This window comes from Salmo trutta, chromosome 12 (assembly GCF_901001165.1).
Source record: "Salmo trutta chromosome 12, fSalTru1.1, whole genome shotgun sequence".
NCBI classification, from domain to species: Eukaryota; Metazoa; Chordata; class Actinopteri; order Salmoniformes; family Salmonidae; genus Salmo; species Salmo trutta.
In genome coordinates this window covers 37,113,104-37,135,785 of record NC_042968.1, presented here as the reverse complement: position 1 = coordinate 37,135,785, position 22,682 = coordinate 37,113,104, and the positions used below count along the sequence as shown (strand labels likewise).

General features: G+C 45.5%; 1 protein-coding gene across 2 annotated transcripts in view; it reads left to right on the top strand.

Annotated features, from left to right (window-relative positions):
• The window catches only part of LOC115203481 (DEP domain-containing protein 7), a 30,782-nt gene extending 12,777 nt beyond the window's left edge, over positions 1 to 18,005 (top strand). For both annotated transcript variants that reach the window (XM_029768180.1, XM_029768179.1), the window contains exons 2-9: positions 6,481 to 6,940; positions 11,694 to 11,824; positions 11,954 to 12,146; positions 15,141 to 15,361; positions 15,681 to 15,823; positions 15,987 to 16,112; positions 17,303 to 17,381; positions 17,518 to 18,005. In XM_029768180.1, coding sequence (XP_029624040.1) covers positions 6,492 to 6,940; positions 11,694 to 11,824; positions 11,954 to 12,146; positions 15,141 to 15,361; positions 15,681 to 15,823; positions 15,987 to 16,112; positions 17,303 to 17,381; positions 17,518 to 17,732 — 1,557 coding nt within the window. In that variant the 5' untranslated portion in view covers positions 6,481 to 6,491 and the 3' untranslated portion in view covers positions 17,733 to 18,005. The remainder of the gene's footprint in view (positions 1 to 6,480; positions 6,941 to 11,693; positions 11,825 to 11,953; positions 12,147 to 15,140; positions 15,362 to 15,680; positions 15,824 to 15,986; positions 16,113 to 17,302; positions 17,382 to 17,517) is intronic.
• The last annotated feature ends 4,677 nt before the right edge of the window (positions 18,006 to 22,682 follow it).

The following is a 22,682-nucleotide window of genomic DNA, read 5'->3' as shown; positions in this document are numbered from 1 at the left end:
TCCCCCTCTTCACCAGCCCCTTTCCCCTTCCCCTCACCCCTCTCCCCCTCTTCACCAGCCCCTTTCCCCTTCCCCTCACCCCTCTCCCCCTCTTCACCAGCCCCTTCCCCTTCCCCTCACCCCTCTCCCCCTCTTCACCAGCCCCTTTTCCCCTTCCCCTCACCCCTCTCCCCCTCTTCACCAGCCCCTTTCCCCTTCCCTTCACCCCTCTCCCCCCTTCACCAGCCCCTTTCCCCTTCCCCTCACCCCTCTCTCCCCCTCTTCAGCAGCCCCCTTTCCCCTTCCCCTCACCCCTCTCCCCCTCTTCAGCAGCCCCTTTCCCCTTCCCCTCACCCCTCTCCCCCTCTTCAGCAGCCCCTTTCCCCTTCCCCTCACCCCTCTCCCCCTCTTCAGCAGCCCCTTTCCCCTTCCCCTCACCCCTCTCCCCCTCTTCAGCAGCCCCTTTCCCCCCTTCCCCTCACCCCTCTCCCCCTCTTCACAGCCCCTTTCCCCTTCCCCTCACCCTCTCCCCCTCTTCACCAGCCCCTTTCCTTCCCCTCCCCTCACACCGCCCCCTCTTCACCAGCCCCTTCCCCTTCCCCTCACCCCTCTCCCCCTCTTCACCAGCCCTTCCCCCTTCCCCTCACCCCCCCCCCCTCTTCCCAGCCCCTTTCCCCTTCCCTTCACCCTTCTCCCCCTCTTCACCAGCCCCTTCCCCTCACCCCTCTCCCCCTCTTTTCGCCAGCCCCTTTCCCCTTCCCCTCACCCCTCTCCCCCTCTTCGCCAGCCCCTTTCCCCTTCCCCTCACCCCTCTCACCCCTCTTCAACCAGCCCCTTTCCCCCTTCGCTTCAACCCCTCTCCCCCTCTTCACCAGCCCCTTCCCCTCACCCCTCTCCCCCTCTTCACCAGCCCCTTTCCCCTTCCCCTCACCCCTCTCCCCCTCTTCACCAGCCCCTTTCCCCTTCCCCTCACCCCTCTCCCCCTCTTCACCAGCCCCTTTCCCCTTCCCCTCACCCCTCTCCCCCTCTTCGCCAGCCCCTTTCCCCTTCCCCTCACCCCTCTCCCCCTCTTCACCAGCCCCTTTCCCCTTCGCTTCACCCCTCTCCCCCTCTTCACCAGCCCCTTCCCCTCACCCCTCTCCCCCTCTTCGCCAGCCCCTTTCCCCTTCACCTCACCCCTCTCCCCCTCTTCACCAGCTCCTTTCCCCTTCCCCTCACCCCTCTCCCCCTCTTCACCAGCTCCTTTCCCCTTCCCCTCACCCCTCTCCCCCTCTTCACCAGCCCCTTTCCCCTTCCCTTCACCCCCTCTCCCCCTCTTCACCAGCCCCTTTCCCCTTCCCCTCACCCCTCTCCCCCTCTTCACCAGCCCCTTCCCCCTTCCCCTCACCCCTCTCCCCCTCTTCACCAGCCCCTTTCCCCTTCCCTTCACCCCTCTCCCCCTCTTCACCAGCCCCTTCCCCTCACCCCTCTCCCCCTCTTCGCCAGCCCCTTTCCCCTTCCCCTCACCCCTCTCCCCCTCTTCGCCAGCCCCTTTCCCCTTCCCCTCACCCCTCTCCCCCCTCTTCACCAGCCCCTTTCCCCTTCGCTTCACCCCTCTCCCCCTCTTCACCAGCCCCTTCCCCTCACCCCTCTCCCCCTCTTCACCAGCCCCTTTCCCCTTCCCCTCACCCCTCTCCCCCTCTTCACCAGCCCCTTTCCCCTTCCCCTCACCCCTCTCCCCCTCTTCACCAGCCCCTTTCCCCTTCCCCTCACCCCTCTCCCCCTCTTCGCCAGCCCCTTTCCCCTTCCCCTCACCCCTCTCCCCCTCTTCACCAGCCCCTTTCCCCTTCGCTTCACCCCTCTCCCCCTCTTCACCAGCCCCTTCCCCTCACCCCTCTCCCCCTCTTCGCCAGCCCCTTTCCCCTTCACCTCACCCCCTCTCCCCCTCTTCACCAGCTCCTTTCCCCTTCCCCTCACCCCTCTCCCCCTCTTCACCAGCTCCTTTCCCCTTCCCCTCACCCCTCTCCCCCTCTTCACCAGCCCCTTTCCCCTTCCCTTCACCCCTCTCCCCCTCTTCACCAGCCCCTTTCCCCTTCCCCTCACCCCTCTCCCCCTCCCCTCTCTTCTCTTGGTCTATGTGGTTGGTGACATCAGATAAATAAGCCATTTATGGTGCAGCAGGTGAAGTATAGCCGTGTATTGATGCACAGCGTATTGAGGTAAAAGTCTGGGTTGCTGTGTGTGTCTGCCTGGAATTATATCTGCATGTGAAGATTACAGAAGGTTTTTGATGAGTTTGAAATGATTAGCCTCACTGGTGCGATCTGATGACGTTTAGTGTGTATGATGTGTGATACGGCCCACCCTGTTGATGTGGCTGGAGAGGAAAGAGCATGCTGGGATAGATCGGCCTGGAGACAAGAAGCTGACAATCTCATCATTGTGGCTGAGATAGCCCTGGAGATGCGGCTGACAATCTGATCATTGTATCAGAGTTGGATGAAGAGGGATGGGTGCGGCATGGTGTGTACATCTGTTTGTGTGTGTGTGTGTGTGTGTGTGTGTGTGTGTGTGTGTGTGTGTGTGTGTGTGTGTGTTAGAAGAGTGTCTGTGTATGTTATAGGGGATCGGTTGGGGAGGGACATTAGTCCCAATGGTGCCATTACAAGGCTTGTTAGAGCATTACACTGTGTGTGTGTGTGTGTGTGTGCTATGTGTGTGTGTGTGTGCTATGTGTGTGTGTGTGCTATGTGTGTGTGTGTGTGTGTGTGTGTGTGTGTGTGTGTGTGTGTGTGTGTGTGTGTGTGTGTGTGTGTGTGTGTGTGTGTGTGTGTGTGTGTGTGTGTGTGTGTGCTATGTGGTGTAATGTCAAGGCTGGTGAGTGTGCTATTGTTCTTGGCCTAGAAGGTTCTTTACTTTGGAGATGTTAAACTGTTGGAAGAGCTCTGTAAAGGAGATGTTGAACTGTTGGAAGAGCTCTGTAAAGGAGATGTTGAACTGTTGGAAGAGCTCTGTAAAGGAGATGTTGAACTGTTGGAAGAGCTCTGTAAAGGAGATGTTGAACTGTTGGAAGAGCTCTGTAAAGGAGATGTTGAACTGTTGGAAGAGCTCTGTAAAGGAGATGTTGAACTGTTGGAAGAGCTCTGTAAAGGAGATGTTGAACTGTTGGAAGAGCTCTGTAAAGGAGATGTTGAACTGTTGGAAGAGCTCTGTAAAGGAGATGTTGAACTGTTGGAAGAGCTCTGTAAAGGAGATGTTGAACTGTTGGAAGAGCTCTGTAAAGGAGATGTTGAACTGTTGGAAGAGCTCTGTAAAGGAGATGTTAAACTGTTGGAATCAAATCAAATCAAATTTATTCATATAGCCCTTCGTACATCAGCTGAAATCTCAAAGTGCTGTACAGAAACCCAGCCTAAAACCCCAAACAGCAAGCAATGCATGTGAAAGAAGCACGGTGGCTGGGAAAAACTCCCTAGGAAAAACTCCTGAGAAAGGCCAAAAACCTAGGAAGAAACCTAGAGAGTAACCAGGCTATGAGGGGTGGCCAGTCCTCTTCTGGCTGTGCCGGGTGGATATTATAACAGAACATGGTCAAGATGTTAAAATGTTCGTAAATGACCAGCATGGTCAAATAATAATAATCATAGTAATTGTCGAGGGTGCAACAAGCACGTCCGGTGAACAGGTCAGGGTTCCGTAGCCGCAGGCAGAACAGTTGAAACTGGAGCAGCAGCATGGCCAGGTGGACTGGGGACAGCAAGGAGTCATCATGCCAGGTAGTCCTGAGGCATGGTCCTAGGGCTCAGGTCCTCCGAGAGAAAGAAAGAAAGAGAGAAAGAGAGAATTAGAGAGAGCATATTTACATTCACACAGGACACCGGATAAGACAAGAGAATACTCCAGATGTAACAGACTGACCCTAGCCCCCCGACACATAAACTACTGCAGCATAAATACTGGAGGCTGAGACAGGAGGGATCAGAAGACACTGTGGCCCCATCCGATGATACCCCCGGACAGGGCCAAACAGGCAGGATATAACCCCACCCACTTTGCCAAAGCACAGCCCCCACACCACTAGAGGGATATCTACAACCACCAACCTACCGTCCGAAGACAAGGCCGAGTATAGCCCACAAAGATCTCCGCCACGGCACAACCCAAGGGGGGGGGCGCCAACCCAGACAGGAAGACCACGTCAGTGGCTCAACCTACTCAAGTGACGCACCCCTCCCATGGACGGCATGGAAGAACACCAGTAAGTCAGTGACTCAGCCCCTGTAAAAGGGTTAGAGGCAGAGAATCCCAGTGGGAAGAGGGGAACCGACAAGGCAGAGACAGCAAGGGCGGTTCGTTGCTCCAGCCTTTCCGTTCACCTTCACACTCCTGGGCCAGACTATACTTAATCATAGGACCTACTGAAGAGATAAGTCTTCAGTAAAGACTTAAAGGTTGAGACTGAGTCTGCGTCTCTCACATGGGTAGGCAGACCATTCCATAAAAATGGAGCTCTATAGGAGAAAGCCCTACCTCCAGCCGTTTGCTTAGAAATTCTAGGGACAATTAGGAGGCCTGCGTCTTGTGACCGTAGCGTACGTGTAGGTATGTACGGCAGGACCAAATCGGAAAGATAGGTAGGAGCAAGCCCATGTAATGCTTTGTAGGTTAGCAGTAAAACCTTGAAATCAGCCCTTGCCTTAACAGGAAGCCAGTGTAGGGAGGCTAGCACTGGAGTAATATGATCAAATTTTTTGGTTCTAGTCAGGATTCTAGCAGCCGTATTTAGCACTAACTGAAGTTTGTTTAGTGCTTTATCCGGGTAGCCGGAAAGTAGAGCATTGCAGTAGTCGAGCCTAGAAGTAACAAAAGCATGGATTAATTTTTCTGCGTCATTTTTGGACAGAAAGTTTCTGATTTTTGCAATGTTACGTAGATGGAAAAAAGCTGTCCTTGAAGCAGTCTTGATATGTTCTTCAAAAGAGAGATCATGGTCCAGAGTAACGCCGAGGTCCTTCACAGTTTTATTTGAGACGACTGTACAACCATCCAGATTAATTGTCAGATTCAACAGAAGATCTCTTTGTTTCTTGGGACCTAGGACAAGCATCTCTGTTTTGTCCGAGTTTAAAAGTAGAACATTTGCAGCCATCCACTTCCTTATGTCTGAAACACAGGCTTCTAGCGAGGGCAATTTTGGGGCTTCACCATGTTTCATTGAAATGTACAGCTGTGTGTCGTCCGCATAGCAGTGAAATTTAACATTATGTTTTCGAATGACATCCCCAAGAGGTAAAATATATAGTGAAAACAATAGTGGTCCTAGAACGGAACCTTGAGGAACACCGAAATTTACAATTGATTTGTCAGAGGACGAACCATTCACAGAGACAAACTGATATCTTTCCGACAGATAAGATCTAAACCAGGCCAGAACTTGTCCATGTAGACCAATTTGGGTTTCCAATCTCTCCAAAAGAATGTGGTGATCGATGGTATCAAAAGCGGCACTAAGATCTAGGAGCATGAGGACAGATGCAGAGCCTCGGTCTGACGTCATTAAAAGGTCATTTACCACCTTCACAAGTGCAGTCTCAGTGCTATGATGGGGTCTAAAACCAGACTGAAGCGTTTTGTATACATTGTTTGTCTTCAGGAAGGCAGTGAGTTGCTGCGCAACAACTTTTTCTAAAATTTTTGAGAGGAATGGAAGATTCGATATAGGCCGATAGTTTTTTTTATAATTTCTGGGTCAAGATTCGGCTTTTTCAAGAGAGGCTTTATTACTGCCACTTTTAGTGAGCTTGGTACACATCCGGTGGATAGAGAGCCGTTTATTATGTTCAACATAGGAGGGCCAAGCACAGGAAGCAGCTCTTTCAGTAGTTTAGTTGGAATAGGGTCCAGTAATAGAGCTCTGTAAAGGAGATGTTAAACTGTTGGAAGAGCTCTGTAAAGGAGATGTTAAACTGTTGGAAGAGCTCTGTAAAGGAGATGTTGAACTGTTGGAAGAGCTCTGTAAAGGAGATGTTGAACTGTTGGAATAGCTCTGTAAAGGAGATGTTGAACTGTTGGAAGAGCTCTGTAAAGGAGATGTTGAACTGTTGGAAGAGCTCTGTGAAGGAGATGTTGAACTGTTGGAAGCGCTCTGTAAAGGAGATGTTAAACTGTTGGAAGAGCTCTGTGAAGGAGATGTTAAACTGTTGGAAGAGCTCTGTAAAGGAGATGTTGAACTGTTGGAAGAGCTCTGTAAAGGAGATGTTGAACTGTTGGAAGAGCTCTGTAAAGGAGATGTTGAACTGTTGGAAGAGCTCTGTAAAGGAGATGTTGAACTGTTGGAAGAGCTCTGTAAAGGAGATGTTGAACTGTTGGAAGAGCTCTGTAAAGGAGATGTTGAACTGTTGGAAGAGCTCTGTAAATTCTACTACTCAGATATAAAGAGTGGACTTTAGAACACTGTGATCTGTGCTGAATTTACTGAGTTTCATTCTCTCTCACCTCCCCTCCTCCTATTCCCTCCCCCAGGAGAGCAGGGAATGGCCGGTAAGCCGTTCCGGGCCACCTTCATCTGGAGCAGCATCATCACCAACCTCCAGCAGCGCGTCCAGGTCAAGCGCCACCGTCATAAGCTCAAGACCTACCATGACTGTTTCCTGGGGTCAGATGCTGTGGACGTGGTGCTGGCCCATGTCATCCAGTCACGGTTCTGCGGCGATGCCGAGGTGCCTCGCTCCAAGGCCGTACGTCTCTGCCAGGCCCTGATGGACTCGCGGGTGTTCGAGGCGGTGGGCACCAACGTATTTGGGAATAAGGAGAAGAGGCGTGCCACCTTCGAGGACAGTAGCTGTAGTCTGTACCGGTTGCTTCCGCTTCCGTCTAGTCCCACTACCATGACCAGCTCGCACTCGACGAGCACCATCACCATCGAGAGTGGATACGACTCGCCGAGCAAACACCGGAACAGCTACAGCCCACCTCTCAGACGGTACGGTCGACTGAGTTTAAAGCTTTGTTCATGAGTTGATATGTTTCGTAATCCTTCCCAAATAGCGGATTAACAATGGATTCATTTTATGAGGGCTTTCATCCCAAAACTCAACTCATGTATCACCAATGACCTCTGTGACCTTGTGCTTACTCTCACTGATTGGTGCTTCTCAGTTGTCCAATCAAGGCTCTCCTTGATGATGATTGTGATAATGTCCCCATAAACCTAATTTGCATGATTCCTATGATTTTTGGCTCTGTATAAAAGAACAGGTATTTTCTCTCTCTACCCAAACACACAGTTAGACACTCGGTTAGAGAGCTCCTTGTTAGGCAGTGAGTATAGTTTGACTCAGAGCTCTGTAAGTGATTATGAGTTTAGAGAACTTGTCACAGAGCCTGCAGATTTGGCACCGTTGGTCATTATTCTGGGAAGGCCAGACATAAAGAGTTGATGTCAATGCTTTCAGTCTCTGTTGTGGATGCCATGTGTCTCTCTTCTGTCTTTAAGAGTGTAGAACATTAAGTAGCTATTCTACATGAAACTGTAATTTTTTGTAAAGAATGACTTAAGGAAACTAGAGTGTAGAGGACTGAGATCTGCACTGAGATCAACAGGAGAACTGAAGTGGTGTGATGATAATATCATATGGCCATTGGCCATGGTGGCTCTCTGGTCTCCCACTAACCATGTGAAGTGGTCCTGAGTGACAGCTCAGTACTGTACCCATGAAAACCTGCTGCCTCCAATCTGTTTCACTGAGATGAAAGAGTGGAGAGAGAGAGAGAGAGAGTAGAGTGAGTATATATATATATAGAGAGAGAATAGGTAGAGAGAGAGTAGAGAGGAGAGAGAGAGAGAGAGTAGAGAGAGTAAAGAGAGAGTAAAGAGAGGGAGAGAGATAGTAGAGAAAGGGCGAGAGAGAAAGTAGAGAAAGAGAGAGAGTAGAGAGAAAGAGAGAGAGAGAGTAGAGAGAGTGAAGAGAGAGAGAGATAGTAGCGAGAGTGAAGAGAGAGAGAGATAGTAGAGAGAGTGAAGAGAGAGAGAGATAGTAGAGAGAGTGAAGAGAGAGAAAGATAGTAGAGAGAGAGTAGAGAGAGTGAAGAGAGAGAGAGAGTAGAGAGAGTGAAGAGAGAGAGATAGTAGAGAGAGAGTAGAGAGAGTGAAGAGAGAGAGAGAGTAGAGAGAGAGAGAGTAGAGAGAGTGAAGAGAGAGAGAGAGATAGTAGAGAGAGGGGACTCCTATGGTAGGTACACCTATAGCTCATCTCTTGGCAGTAGTATTGTAGACTACTTTATCACTGACCTCAACCCAGAGTCTCTCAGAGCATTCACAGTCAGCCCACTGACACCCCTATCAGACAACAGCAAAATCACAGTCTACTTGAACAGAGCAATACTCAATCATGAGGCATCAAAGCCAAAGGAACTGAGTAATATTAAGAAATGCTATAGATGGAAGGAATGTAGTGTGGAAACCTACCAAAAAACAATTAGGCAACAACAAATTCAATCCCTTTTGGACAACTTCCTGGACAAAACGTTCCACTGTAATAGTGAAGGTGTAAACTTAGCAGTAGAAAATCTTAACAGTATATTTGACCTCTCAGCTTCTTAGCTTATCAAATCAAAAAATCTCAAATAGTAAACCAAAGAAAATGAACAACAATGACAAATGGTTTGATGAAGAATGCAAAAATCTTAGAAAGAAATTGAGAAACCAGTCCAACCAAAAACATAGAGACCCAGAAAACCTGAGTCTACGCCTTCACTATGGTGAATCACTAAAACAATACAGAAATACACTATGGAAAAAGAAGGAACAGCACGTCAGAAGTTAGCTCAATGTAATTGAAGAATCCATAGACTCTAACCACTTCTGGGAAAATTGGAACACACTAAACAAACAACAACACGAACAGTTATCTATCCAAAATGGAGATGTACCACTTCTCTAATCTTTTTGACTCCATAACAAAGAACAAACAGCAAAAACATATACATGATCAATTACACATCTTAGTATCAACTATTAAAGACTACCAGAACACACTGGATTCTCCAATTACCTTAAATAAACTACAGGACAAAATAAAAACCCTCCAACTCAAAAAGGCCTGTGGTGTTGATAATATCCTCAATGAAATGATCAAATATACAGACCACAAATTCCAATTGGCTATACTAAAACTCTTTAACATCATCCTTAGCTCTGGCATCTTCCCAAATATTTAGAACCAAGGACTGATCACCCCAATCCACAAAAGTGGAGACAAATTTGACCCCAATAACTACCGTGGGATATGCGTCAACAGCAACCTTGGGAAAATCCTCTGCATTATCATTAACAGCATTCTCGTACATCTCCTTAGTGAAAACAATGTACTGAGCAAATGTCAAATTGGCTTTTTACCAAATTATCGTACGACAGACCACGTATTCACCCCCCACACCTTAATTGACAAACAAACAAACCAAAACAAAGGCAAAGTCTTCTCATGCTTTGTTGATTTCAAAAAAGCCTTCGACTCAATTTGGCATGAGGGTCTGCTATACAAATTGATAGAAAGTGGTGTTGGGGGAAAAACATACCACATTATAGAATCCATGTACACAAACAATAAGTGTGCGGTTAAAATTGGCAAAAAACACACATTTCTTCCCACAGGGCCATGGGGTGAGACAGGGATGCAGCTTAAGCCCCACCCTCTTCAACATACATATCAACAAACCGGCGAGGGCTCTAGAACAGTCTGCAGCACCCGGTCTCACCCTACAAGAATCTGAAGTCAAATGTCTACTATTTGCTGATGATCTGGTGCTTCTGTCACCAACCCAGGAGGGCCTACAGCAGCACCTAGATCTCCTGCACAGATTCTGCCAGACCTGGGCCCTGACAGTAAATCTCAGTAAGACCAAAATAATGGTAAAAAAAAAAGTCCAGTCGCCAGGAATGCAAATACAAATTACATCTAGACACCGTTGCCCTGGAGCACACAACAAAACTATACATACCTTGGTCTAAACATCAGCGCCACAGGTAACTTCCACAAAGCTGTGAACGATCTGAGAGACAAGGCAAGAAGGGCCTTCTATGGCATCAAAGGAACATAAAGTTTGACATACCAATTAGGATCGGGCAAAAAATACTTGAATCAGTTATAGAACCCATTGCCCTTTATGGTTGTGAGGTTGCTCACCAACCAAGAATTTACAAAATGGGACAAACACCAAATTGAGACTCTTTATGCAGAATTCTGCAAAAAATATACTCATGTACAACGTAGAACACCAAATAATGCATGCAGAGCAGAATTAGGCCGATACCCGCTATTATCAAAATCCAGAAAAGAGCCGTTAAATTCTACAATCACCTAAAAGGAAGTGATTCCCAAACCTTCCATAACAAAGCCATCACCAACAGAGAGATAAACCTGGAGAAGAGTCCCCTAAGCAAGCTGATCCTGGGGCTCTGTTCACAAACACAAAAAGACCCCACAGAGCCACAGGACAGCAACACAATTAGACCCAACCAAATCACGAGAAAACAAAAAGATAATTACTTGACACATTGGAAAGAATTAACAACAAAACAAACAGAGCAAACTAGAATGCTATTTGGCCCTAAACAGAGAGTACACAGTGGCAGAATACCTGACCACTGTGACTGACCCAAACTTAAGGAAAGCTTTGACTATGTACAGACTCAGTGAGCATAGCCTTGCTATTGAGAAAGGCCGCCGTAGGCTTGGCTCTCAAGAGAAGACAGGCTATGTGCACACTGCCCACAAAATGAGGTGGAAACTAAGCTGCACTTCCTAACCTCCTGCCCAATGTATGACCATATTAGAGAGACATATTTCCCTCAGATTACACAGATCCACAAAGAAATCGAAAGCAAACCTGATTTTGATAACATCCCATATCTACTGGGTGAAATACCACATTGTGCCATCACAGCAGCAAGATTTGTGACCTGTTGCCACAAGAAAAGGTCAACCAGTGAAGAACAAACACCATTGTAAATACAACCCATATTTATGCTTATTTATTTTCCCTTTTGTACTTTAACCATTTGTGCATTGTTACGACACTGTATATATAGATAATATGACATTTATAATGTCTTTATTCTTTTGGACTTCTGTGAGTGTAATGCTTACTGTTAAGTTTTATTGTTTATTTCACTTTTGTATATTATCTACCTCACTTGCTTTGGCAACGTTAACATATGTTTCCCATGCCAATAAAGCCCCTTGATTTGAATTTAAATGAATTGAGTAGAGTAGAGAGAGAGAGAGTAGAGAGAGAGAAAGAGAGTAGAGAGAGAGAGAGTAGAGAGAGAAAGAGAGTAGAGAGAGAGTATAGAGATAGAGAGAGAGGGTGTTATTGTAAAGTCAGAGCCACACGTTTAGGTGAACAGTGCTCCCAAGGAGTTTTATATAAAAACACACCAAGCTCACTCCTGAGGCAAAGTATGATTGCACCAAGTACAGCGTTTAAAATGTAAAATGTACTGATTCTATCAAAAGCCAAAGAGGAGTGTAGAAGGAAATTGGTAGAGAGTATTTGTTTTGCTAAATGTGTTTTCCCACCAATTTCACCAAATCATATTTCACTAAGTAGAGATATTCTGGTCACCTGTGATTGAAAAATACTATTTTCTAAATGCTACTTTGAGTTCCAGTAATAACAGGTCTGTGATTGGCCCAATCATGTCCACTGATTTCTCTCAATATGTTTGTCCTCAGTAAAGAGGACCAGTACTCCAACAACCACTCTCCGGTCAAAACAGACAAATCACTAGAGGACGTGTTGGGGAACCTCAACATCACCTCAACCATCACCCCACAGATGATCAACCTCGGCCTCTCACAGGAGTGTAAGTGTCCATAGAAAATATATGTTGGCATGTGTCCCTGAATGATTATCAGTGTGTGTTTGTTACTTTGGATGTGTGTATGTGTGGTAAAGTGGCCCTTATAGTGACTTGTCTTCCTGTTTTCCTCAGTGGTGGGCGAGGTGTGGCGCCAGCAGACGTTGTTCAGGCTGCTACAGCTGATAGACCTCCCCCTTCTGGAGAGTCTGTTGGAGGGAGAGGAGCGGCCCAGGCCCCCTCTACACAGCATGGACAGTGACCCAGACCTGCTCTACACAGCCAGCTACCTGGACAGAGAAGTCCTGAAGGCCTTCAGCGAAGCACAGTACGTCTCCTACTACTACTACTACTACTACTACTACTACTAGTCTTACTTCTACTACTACTAGTCCTACTACTGCTATTATTTCTACTACTACTATTAGTCCTACTACTACTACTACTACTACTACTACTACTACTACTACTAGTCTTACTTCTACTACTACTAGTCCTACTACTACTATTAGTTCTACTACTACTATTAGTCCTACTACTACTACTACTACTACTATAAGTCCTACTACTACTACTACTATTAGTCTTACTACTACTATTAGTCCTACTACTACTACTACTATTAGTCATACTGCTAGTCCTACTTCTAACATTACTCCTACTACTAGTCCTACTACTACTACTACTACTACTATTAGTCCTACTGCTACTATTAGTTATACTACACTATTAGTCTTACTACTACCACTATTAGTCCTACTACTACTACTATTAGTCCTACTGCTAGTCCTACTTCTAACATTACTCCTACTACTAGTCCTACTACTACTATTAGTTCTACTACTACTATTACTACTACTACTACTATTAGTTCTACTACTACTACTACTACTACTACTACTACTATTAGTCCTACTACTACTGTTAGTCCTACTACTACTACTACTTTTAGTCCTACTACTACTATTAGTTCTACTACTACTGCTACTACTACTACTACTACTACTATTAGTCCTACTACTACTCCTACTACTACTACTATTAGTCCTACTACTACTATTAGTTCTACTACTACTATTAGTCCTACTACTACTACTACAAATACTACTACTACTATTAGTCCTACTACTAGTCCTACTACTACTACTACTACTAGTCCTACTACTAGTCCTACTTCTACTACTACTAGTCCTACTACTACTATTAGTTCTACTACTACTATTAATCCTGCTACTACTACTACTACTACTACTAGTCCTACTTCTACTACGACTAGTCCTACTACTACTATTAGTTATACTACTACTACTAGTCCAACTACTACTAATACTACTACTAATCCTACTTCTACTACTACTATTAGTCCTACTACTACTACTACTACTACTACTACTACTACTACTACTACTACTAGTAGTCCTACTACTAGTCCAACTACTTCTACTAGTCCTACTACTAATCCTACTTCTACTACTACTACTACTAGTCCTACTACTAGTCCTACTTCTACTAGTCCTACTTCTACTACTACTACTACTACTAGTCCTACTACTAGTCCTACTTCTACTACTACTGCTTCTACTAGTCCTACTACTAGTCCTACTTCTACTACTACTACTACTATTAGTCCTACTACTACTACTACTACTACTACTATTAGCCGTACTACTACTATTAGTCCTACTACTACTACTACTATTAGTCCTACTACTAGTCCTACTTCTAACATTAGTTCTACTATTAGTCCTTCTTCTACTACTACTAGTCCTACTACTAGTCCTTCTACTAGTCCTACTTCTACTATTAGTCCTACTACTACTACTACTAGTTATACTACTACTCTTAGTCCTACTACTACTATTAGTTCTACTACTATTACTACTACTACTACTAGTTATACTACTACTATTAGTCCTACTACTACTACTACTACTATTACTACTACTAGTTATACTACTACTATTAGTCCTACTACTACTATTAGTTATACTACTACTACTACTACTACTAGTAGTCCTATTACTACTAGTCATACTTCTACTAGTCCTACTACTACTATTAGTTATACTACTACTACTACTAGTTATACTACTACTATTAGTCCTACTACTTCTATTAGTTCTACTACTACTACTACTAGTCCTCATTCTACTACTACTACTAGTAGCCCTATTACTACTAGTCCTACTTCTACTAGTCCTACTACTACTATTAGTTCTACTACTACTACTACTACTACTAGTTAGACTACTCTTCTACTACTACTAGTCCTACCACTGCTAGTCATACTTCTACGACTACTACTAGTCCTAATACTACTACTACTACTAATCCTACTAGTACTACTACTAGTCCTTCTACTACTACTACTACTACTACTGCTATAATTAGTACTACTACCACTATTAGTCCTACTACTACTACTACTACTAATATTAGTCCTACTACTACTACTACTACTAGTCCTATTTCTACTACTTCTCTCTGTCTCGCTATCCTTCCTCATCCCCCCACCCTCTTCCATTTAATTGTTTGTTCCAGGCATAGGTAAGGACAGTGAAAGGACATTCACAGGCATAAGGCTGATTGACTGACTAGCTACAGTTAAAGCTTGCTGAGCACATTCAATAACTGTCGTGTTATACATATAGCATCCGATTTTGATCAAAGAAGGCCTGTCTCTAATAAAGTGACATCTCCATTCTCTCCCACTCCCTGTGAATCATAGTCTACATATTTATCTGACTGGGCAGAAATGTATGGCCGGTAGTCTTGTTAGGCTTTGGTTGGCGTGTGTACTGTATGTCCAGCCTTTCAACATGTTGTAGCCAGACGCCTAGCGTAGCCTCTGTCACAGCAGGGCAGTGTTATGTAATGGAGCTGGTGTTTGTGTGCGTGTCAGCGAGGGCCTCTCTCTGTATTGATGCTGCCCGCAGGGCTCTCTGGCACTCAGGGACAAATGGCCAACTGACTACAGTCACTGGGCTGTGGTTGTCTGAAAGTCAAGAGCAGCTTGATTGACCCTGTCTGTTTCTCTCTGATCTTTCTCTCTACTCTCCCCTCTCTCTCTTTATTGGCATGGGAAATGTATGTTTACATTGCCAAAGCAAGTGAAATAGATAATAAACAAAAGCAAAATACTCTCATCTCCTCTCCTCTCTCTATGATCTTTCTCTCTCTCTCTCTCTCTCTCTCTTTCTCTCTCTCTTTCCTTCTCTCTCTTTCTCTATCTCTCTCTCTGATCTCTCTCTCTTCTTCTCTGTCCTCTTTAGATTGGTTTCATTTACTCCATCACTTATAATCTCCTCCCTCTCTCTCTCAGGGCTGATGAGTGGTTGTCGGCGGCGGTGGACTGTCTGGAGTTCCTGCCAGATGACTTGGTGGTTGAGGTGAGCAGGGGTCTGCCCCGCTGCGGTGAGGACCAGGGCCAGTGTAAGAGACTGGTGTATGGGATCCTGGTCCAGCACTACGGAGAGACACAGCACCCTCCACTACTCAGCAACCACGTCTTCGACATCCACTCCAGCATCTCTGAACTACTGGGTAAGACAGCCATATACATGGTCAATGTGCTCTGGGGCATTTCCCCTGTCTAAATGGGTTTAGACTTTTTAATAAGAAGTATTATGCAAAGGATTCATTCAGCTGATTAAACCAGTACATGAAAGCCCAAATGTCATGACTGGGGACAGAAAGGGGGGGTTCAGATTTCTCTGCTGACTCTCAGCGAGGACCCTGAGGCCACACCTGGGTTTATCAACTAGTTTGGCTAAGATCCTCTCTCATGAATTCACACACCTGTGATTCCTCCCAGGCTGTCAGGGACGCTAACACCTATCCTGTCCTCTCTGTGTGTCCATAGTGAATGGGAAGAGGGAGCAGGCTCTGGAGGCCCTACAGCTGTGTCTGAAACTACAGGACTCTCGCAGTAAAGAGGAACTACGCAGACTTCTGCGATTCATGGCTGTCGCTGCCAAACCACAGGAGGTCAAACTACACAAAGAGGTGAGGGGTGTGTGTGTGTGTGTGTGTATACTGCTATAGCTCTCCCTGACTGTGTGTGTGTGTTTGTGTGTTCCAAACTACTCCAAGAGGTCAAGGATCATATCTAGCAGCCACTCTCTATATTCTGTATGTACGTAGATGTGAACGTTGTGTTGTTTTCCAGGTAGAGAACAGGATGGCGGTGAAGAGATCTTTCTCTAGTGCCATCGTCTACAGCGTGAGACTGGCCAAGGGGAAGGTTGACCTACTGGTGCTGTTTATGGTGGAAAACCACTGTGACGTCTTCAAGGTGTGTGTGCACTCATCTTTTATCAGACTGTGTGTGTGTGAATAAGTGAACAGGTAGGCGTGTGTGTGTGTGTGTGTGTGTGAATAGGGGAACAGGTAGGTGTGGGTGAGCGTGGGTGTTCGTGTGTGCGCATGTGTGTGGGTAGGTGGGGGATTAATATGATGTTTTGCACTTGTGTCTGAACTATATAGACTAAAGACCACTGGGTCAGTGTGCTGAGACTGTTTACACTGTCTGTTAATAGACTGTTTACTACTCAAACAGTCTGTTAATAGACTGTTTACTACTATAACAGTCTGTTAATAGACTGTTTACTACTCAGTCTGTTAATAGACTGTTTACTACTCAAACAGTCTGTTAATAGACTGTTTACTACTCAAACAGTCTATTAATAGACTGTTTACTACTCAAACAGTCTGTTAATAGACTGTTTACTACTCAAACAGTGTGTTAATAGACTGTTTACTACTCAAACAGTCTGTTAAGACTGTTTACTACTCAAACAGTGTGTTAATAGACTGTTTACTACTCAAACAGTCTGTTAATAGACTGTTTACTACTCAAACAGTGTGTTAATAGACTGTTTACTACTCAAACAGTCTGTTAATAGACTGTTTACTACTCAAACAGTGGGATGGACTTTGAATAGGACTTCATGAAAGACACTGATCTGAACACTCTTAGAAAAAATGGTGCTATCTAGAACCTAAAAGGGTTCTTTGGCTTTTCCCATGGGAGAACCCTTTGAAGAACCCTTCTTGATTCCAGGTAGAACCCTTTGGGTTCCAGGTAGAAACATTTTGTGTTCAATGTAGAACCCTTTCCACAGAGGGTTCTACATGGAACCCGAAAGGGTTCTACCTGGAACCGAAAATGGTTCTACCTGGAACCAAAAAGGGTTCTTCAAAGGGTTCTCCTATGAGGACAGCCAAAGAAACCTTTTGGAACCCTTTTTTGGTGTGTAAAGTGTGTAATGGCTACATCTCAGTAGCGTGAGGGTAGAGAGGACGTGATAGAGAATTGCAACGCTAGAGACTAGCCAGGCTAACATATCTCTGATAGCTTTAATATTGGAGTCGAGCTCAAACAGTGAGTATAGTTTGAAAACACACAGTTGTGTGTGTGTGAGATGAAACAGATGAAAGCAGCGCTGATCACATGGTTTAACTTATATGATCCTCTCCTTTCAGATTCCAGTGTCGTTGCACAAACTTGTGAGCGATAGACTGACCAACATTGTGAAGGGGAAAGACCCACAAGTCTTAACAGGTATGGGAGCTTTTGATGTCTGTTTTGTTTGATTGTCTGTTTATCTTTACTAATATCTGACAAAGCTTTACCCACCTTCTGTGTTTTGTGTGGTGAATGAAGACGTAATTCCCTCTCCATCTTTCTCTTCACTCAGGCTCTACATATTGCAGGCGAGTCAATGGAAAAGCGTATGTGGAGAGCAAACAGAAGACTACCAAAGAGGAACTATGGGCTCTACTGAAGACAATCCACGAGAACCCCAAACTGTCCAACAAAGAGAAGAGACGCTTGCTAGGACAGTTCTATAAGGGGCATCCTGAGATCTTTGTCCAGTACTTTGGAAGCAGATTGTCAAGTGATGATCTGTAGCTAACTAGGGTGATATTTAAGTAAATAACTCATGTATTATTTGTAAAAAATAAAAAAAAGACAAAGGTGATGTAAATGTTGTAAAAATGCAGTGTACAAATAGATTTTATTTACTTCACTCCTGTGAAGAGTTGAATGTGAAAGCTTGAATAAAATGTGAGAATTGTTTTATAAGTTAATGTGGAATTCTCTAATGACATTTTGATAACAGAATTTCATGCTCAAGTTGGATGTCAGCCTTATGAAGTAAAGATTGTCTCAGAAGGAAATGAACCCATTTGTCCTGTCTTCCAGTGCAACTGGGACATTCAACGATTTGTTCAGAAATAAATTCAGAAAATTACAGTCCTAGACAACTTCCCAGAAATATCATTTAAATACACCGTTTAGAGACTACAAGTGTCTGTCAAAATATAATAGATCTTATTTTACATTTATATGGTTCCTATGGCAACAGGCTGAAGGAAAAGTGTTATTAACTCTGTGTGACAGATGCACATGGCTTCTAGTGTTACATTCCTCAACAAAACCCTGGGTCTGCTGCCACTTTGGGAGAAGAAGGTCAGAAGAACTTCTGCGTATCCTGTTTCAATGAATGTATTCTTTCTCTGTGGTTACACAATATGAGGGTGTGGGGGATAAAGATGAAGGACTTCAGAATAGGCTGCCGTGAGGCTGTCTGGTCTAGACCACTCACTGTCATGTGGTTTGATCACACAATATCATTCAAAGTATAACAATGTCCAGAGATTGAGATCAGGCCGGAGGACATTTGAAATCCCCAAATGTGAGTCCTATTTCTTTTCCCACTGTTGTAAACATTCATTGAAATTCATATCCATATTCATACCCTCCCTCGGTCTTTCTGGTCTCTGTAGCTCAACCAACAGAGTAGCTGCCTCAGCAATAGAGAGACTATTGTTTCTCAACAGCTGACAGTTACATACCTAGGCTCATTCATTCTCTGGGTTTCCATATCCCATATTGTCCCAGAGAAGACAGACTTCTTAGCCTGCATTCCCCAACGCTACGTCAACATCTTGTTTGTCAAGGCAGCAACAACTTGGCTTCAGGAGAAAGATTGTCAATCAGTATAGGGATAACTAATTGGTTTAACAGGATCTCTGATACTGATGTGACTTAATGGCCTAGTTTAGCCTACTAGATCAGGAAAGTGCTTGTCACAGTTTTCAGGGTCCCTAAACGCATCTCACTAAGTTCATTTAGGCTACCAATAACTGGATTTACACATGCAGACATATTACTGGCTGAACTGGTCATTACCCAGAGTTCTAGGAAAACTGCAAAATGTCTGTGTCATCAGTATTCTTAGTGAAATTAGGAATCTGACAAGATATTCCAAGTCCACACAGTATTCATTTAGGTTAACTTACCAATGCTTGTGTTACCTGCTGTTGAAATATGACTATTATAAATTGGATATTCACCACATTTTGAGGAAAGGATATAATGTTGGTGTCCATCACTGTGTCTAGTGAAGTGAACAATCTGACAAGACCTTCCCAGCCCACAGACAGTACTCAGGGTTTCTCAATGGATGGTCTTGTCTGTTCACAGACAGTACTCAGGGTTTCTCAATGGATGTTCTTGTCTGTTCACAGACAGTACTCAGGGTTTCTCAATGGATGGTCTTGTCTGTTCACAGACAGTACTCAGGGTTTCTCAATGGATGCTCTTGTCTGTTCACAGACAGTACTCAGGGTTTCTCAATGGATGTTCTTGTCTGTTCACAGACAGTACTCAGGGTTTCTCAATGGATGCTCTTGTCTGTTCACAGACAGTACTCAGGGTTTCTCAATGGATGCTCTTGTCTGTTCACAGACAGTACTCAGGGTTTCTCAATGGATGGTCTTGTCTGTTCACAGACAGTACTCAGGGTTTCTCAATGGATGGTCTTGTCTGTTCACAGACAGTACTCAGGGTTTCTCAATGGATGCTCTTGTCTGTTCACAGACAGTACTCAGGGTTTCTCAATGGATGGTCTTGTCTGTTCACAGACAGTACTCAGGGTTTCTCAATGGATGGTCTTGTCTGTTCACAGACAGTACTCAGGGTTTCTCAATGGATGGTCTTGTCTGTTCACAGACAGTACTCAGGGTTTCTCAATGGATGGTCTTGTCTGTTCACAGATGCCCGTCATAACCCGCCAACACTTCACCTTTACATATTTAGAAACTTAAACATACTTCAAAGTCCAGTACAGAATCTTGTTGCCGGTTTTGACTTGAGTCATATTCAGGTCTCGAGACATGACTGATTTGTAGCAGCGGAAGAGGCCTGGTCTCATACTCTCTTGATAAAGCTACTGAATTCCACACATTGATGTGGGAATGAGCTCTTTGGGCCAATTCTAAAGAATTAACTAGCAACAGATGAATAAAAAAATAAAAAAATCGTAGTCCTCCCATGACCCATAAGTGGGTCCCAACCAACAGTTTGGGAACTACTAAGATACTGAATGCTGCATAACAATCCAGTTGATATAAGGGTCTGATTAGACAGCAGAGACACACAGTAGCTACAGTGTTTGACACCCGGGTTACACAGCACATCCTGATATAGAGGATCTACAGCCCTGTTTGAGACTGGATATCCTACAGAGACTTCTGTTTACTTGACTAACTAGCAGTCACTTCAAAAGAAAGTCTTGTAAAAACCATTCAGATGGGGTAGCATACTAATGTTGTTCTTCAAACGGAAGGGAAAGCATGTAGACTAGAGAGAGGAGGGTGGAGGACAGGGAGGAGTGAAGGAGAGGAGTGGAGGAAAGAGCAGTGGAGGAGAGGAGAGAGGAGTGGAGGAGAGAGGAGAGTGGAGGACAGGGAGGAGTGAAGGAGATGAGTGTAGGAGAGAGCAGTGGAGGAGTGGAGAGAGGAGTGGAGGAGAGAGGAGCGGAGGAGTGAGAGGAGTGAAGGAGCGGAGGAGTGAGAGGAGAGAGGAGTGGAGGAGAGAAAGGAGTGAACAGTGTAGGAGAGAGAGGAGTGAAGGAGTGGAGGAGAGAGAGGAGTGGAGGAGAAAAGAGTGAAGGAGAGAGAGTAGTGAAGGAGTAGGAGTGAAGGAGTGGAGGAGAAAGGAGTGAAGGAGAAAGAGGAGTGAAGGAGTGAAGGAGTGGAGGAGAGAGAGGAGTGGAGGAGAGAGAGGAGTGAAGGAGAGAGAGGAGTGGAGGAGAGAGAGGAGTGAAGGAGAGAGAGGAGTGGAGGAGAGAGAGGAGTGAAGGAGAGAGAGGAGTGGAGGAGAGAGAGGAGTGGAGGAGCTCTCTCACACAGTGGTGTTGGGCAACCTCTGCCTGCCTGCAAGAGAGAAAACTCCCTACTATTAACCTACAGCACAATCTGAAATTGATTTACTTGGGGCTACAGTAGATGTCTGGTAAAGAGCTGATTTACTTGGGGCTACAGTAGATGTCTAGTAAAGGGCTGATTGACTTGGGGCTACAGTAGGTGTCTGGTAAAGGGCTGATTGACTTGGGGCTACAGTAGATGTCTGGTAAAGGGCTGATTGACTTGGGGCTAGGTGTCTGGTAAAGGGCTGATCGACATGGGGCTAGGTGTCTGGTAAAGGGCTGATTGACTTGGTGCTAGGTGTCTGGTAAAGGGCTGATTGACTTGGGGCTAGGTGTCTGGTAAAGGGCTGATCGACATGGGGCTAGGTGTCTGGTAAAGGGCTGATTGACTTGGGGCTAGGTGTCTGGTAAAGGGCTGATTGACTTGGGGCTAGGTGTCTGGTAAAGGGCTGATTGACTTGGGGCTAGGTGTCTGGTAAAGGGCTGATTGACTTGGGGCTAGGTGTCTGGTAAAGGGCTGATTGACATGGGGCTAGGTGTCTGGTAAAGGGCTGATTGACTTGGGGCTAGGTGTCTGGTAAAGGGCTGATTGACATGGGGCTAGGTGTCTGGTAAAGGGCTGATTGACTTGGGGCTAGGTGTCTGGTAAAGGGCTGATTGACATGGGGCTAGGTGTCTGGTAAAGGGCTGATTGACTTGGGGCTAGGTGTCTGGTAAAGGGCTGATTGACATGGGGCTAGGTGTCTGGTAAAGGGCTGATTGCCATGGGGCTAGGTGTCTGGTAAAGGGCTGATTGACTTGGGGCTACAGTAGATGTCTGGTAAAGGGCTGATTGACTTGGGGCTAGGTGTCTGGTAAAGGGCTGATTGACTTGGGGCTAGGTGTCTGGTAAAGGGCTGATTGACTTGGGGCTAGGTGTCTGGTAAAGGGCTGATTGACTTGGGGCTAGGTGTCTGGTAAAGGGCTGATTGACATGGGGCTAGGTGTCTGGTAAAGGGCTGATTGACTTGGGGCTAGGTGTCTGGTAAAGGGCTGATCGACATGGGGCTAGGTGTCTGGTAAAGGGCTGATTGACTTGGGGCTAGGTGTCTGGTAAAGGGCTGATTGACATGGGGCTAGGTGTCTGGTAAAGGGCTGATTGACTTGGGGCTAGGTGTCTGGTAAAGGGCTGATTGACTTGGGGCTAGGTGTCTGGTAAAGGGCTGATTGACTTGGGTCTAGGTGTCTGGTAAAGGGCTGATTGACTTGGGGCTAGGTGTCTGGTAAAGGGCAGATTGACTTGGGGCTAGGTGTCTGGTAAAGGGCTGATTGACTTGGGGCTAGGTGTCTGGTAAAGGGCTGATTGACTTGGGGCTAGGTGTCTGGTAAAGGGCTGATTGACTTGGGGCTAGGTGTCTGGTAAAGGGCTGATTGACTTGGGGCTAGGTGTCTGGTAAAGGGCTGATTGACTTGGGGCTAGGTGTCTGGTAAAGGGCTGATTGACTTGGGGCTAGGTGTCTGGTAAAGGGCTGATTGACTTGGGGCTTGGTGTCTGGTTAAGGGCTGATTGACTTGGGGCTAGGTGTCTGGTAAAGGGCTGATTGACTTGGGGCTAGGTGTCTGGTAAAGGGCTGATTGACTTGGGGCTAGGTGTCTGGTAAAGGGCT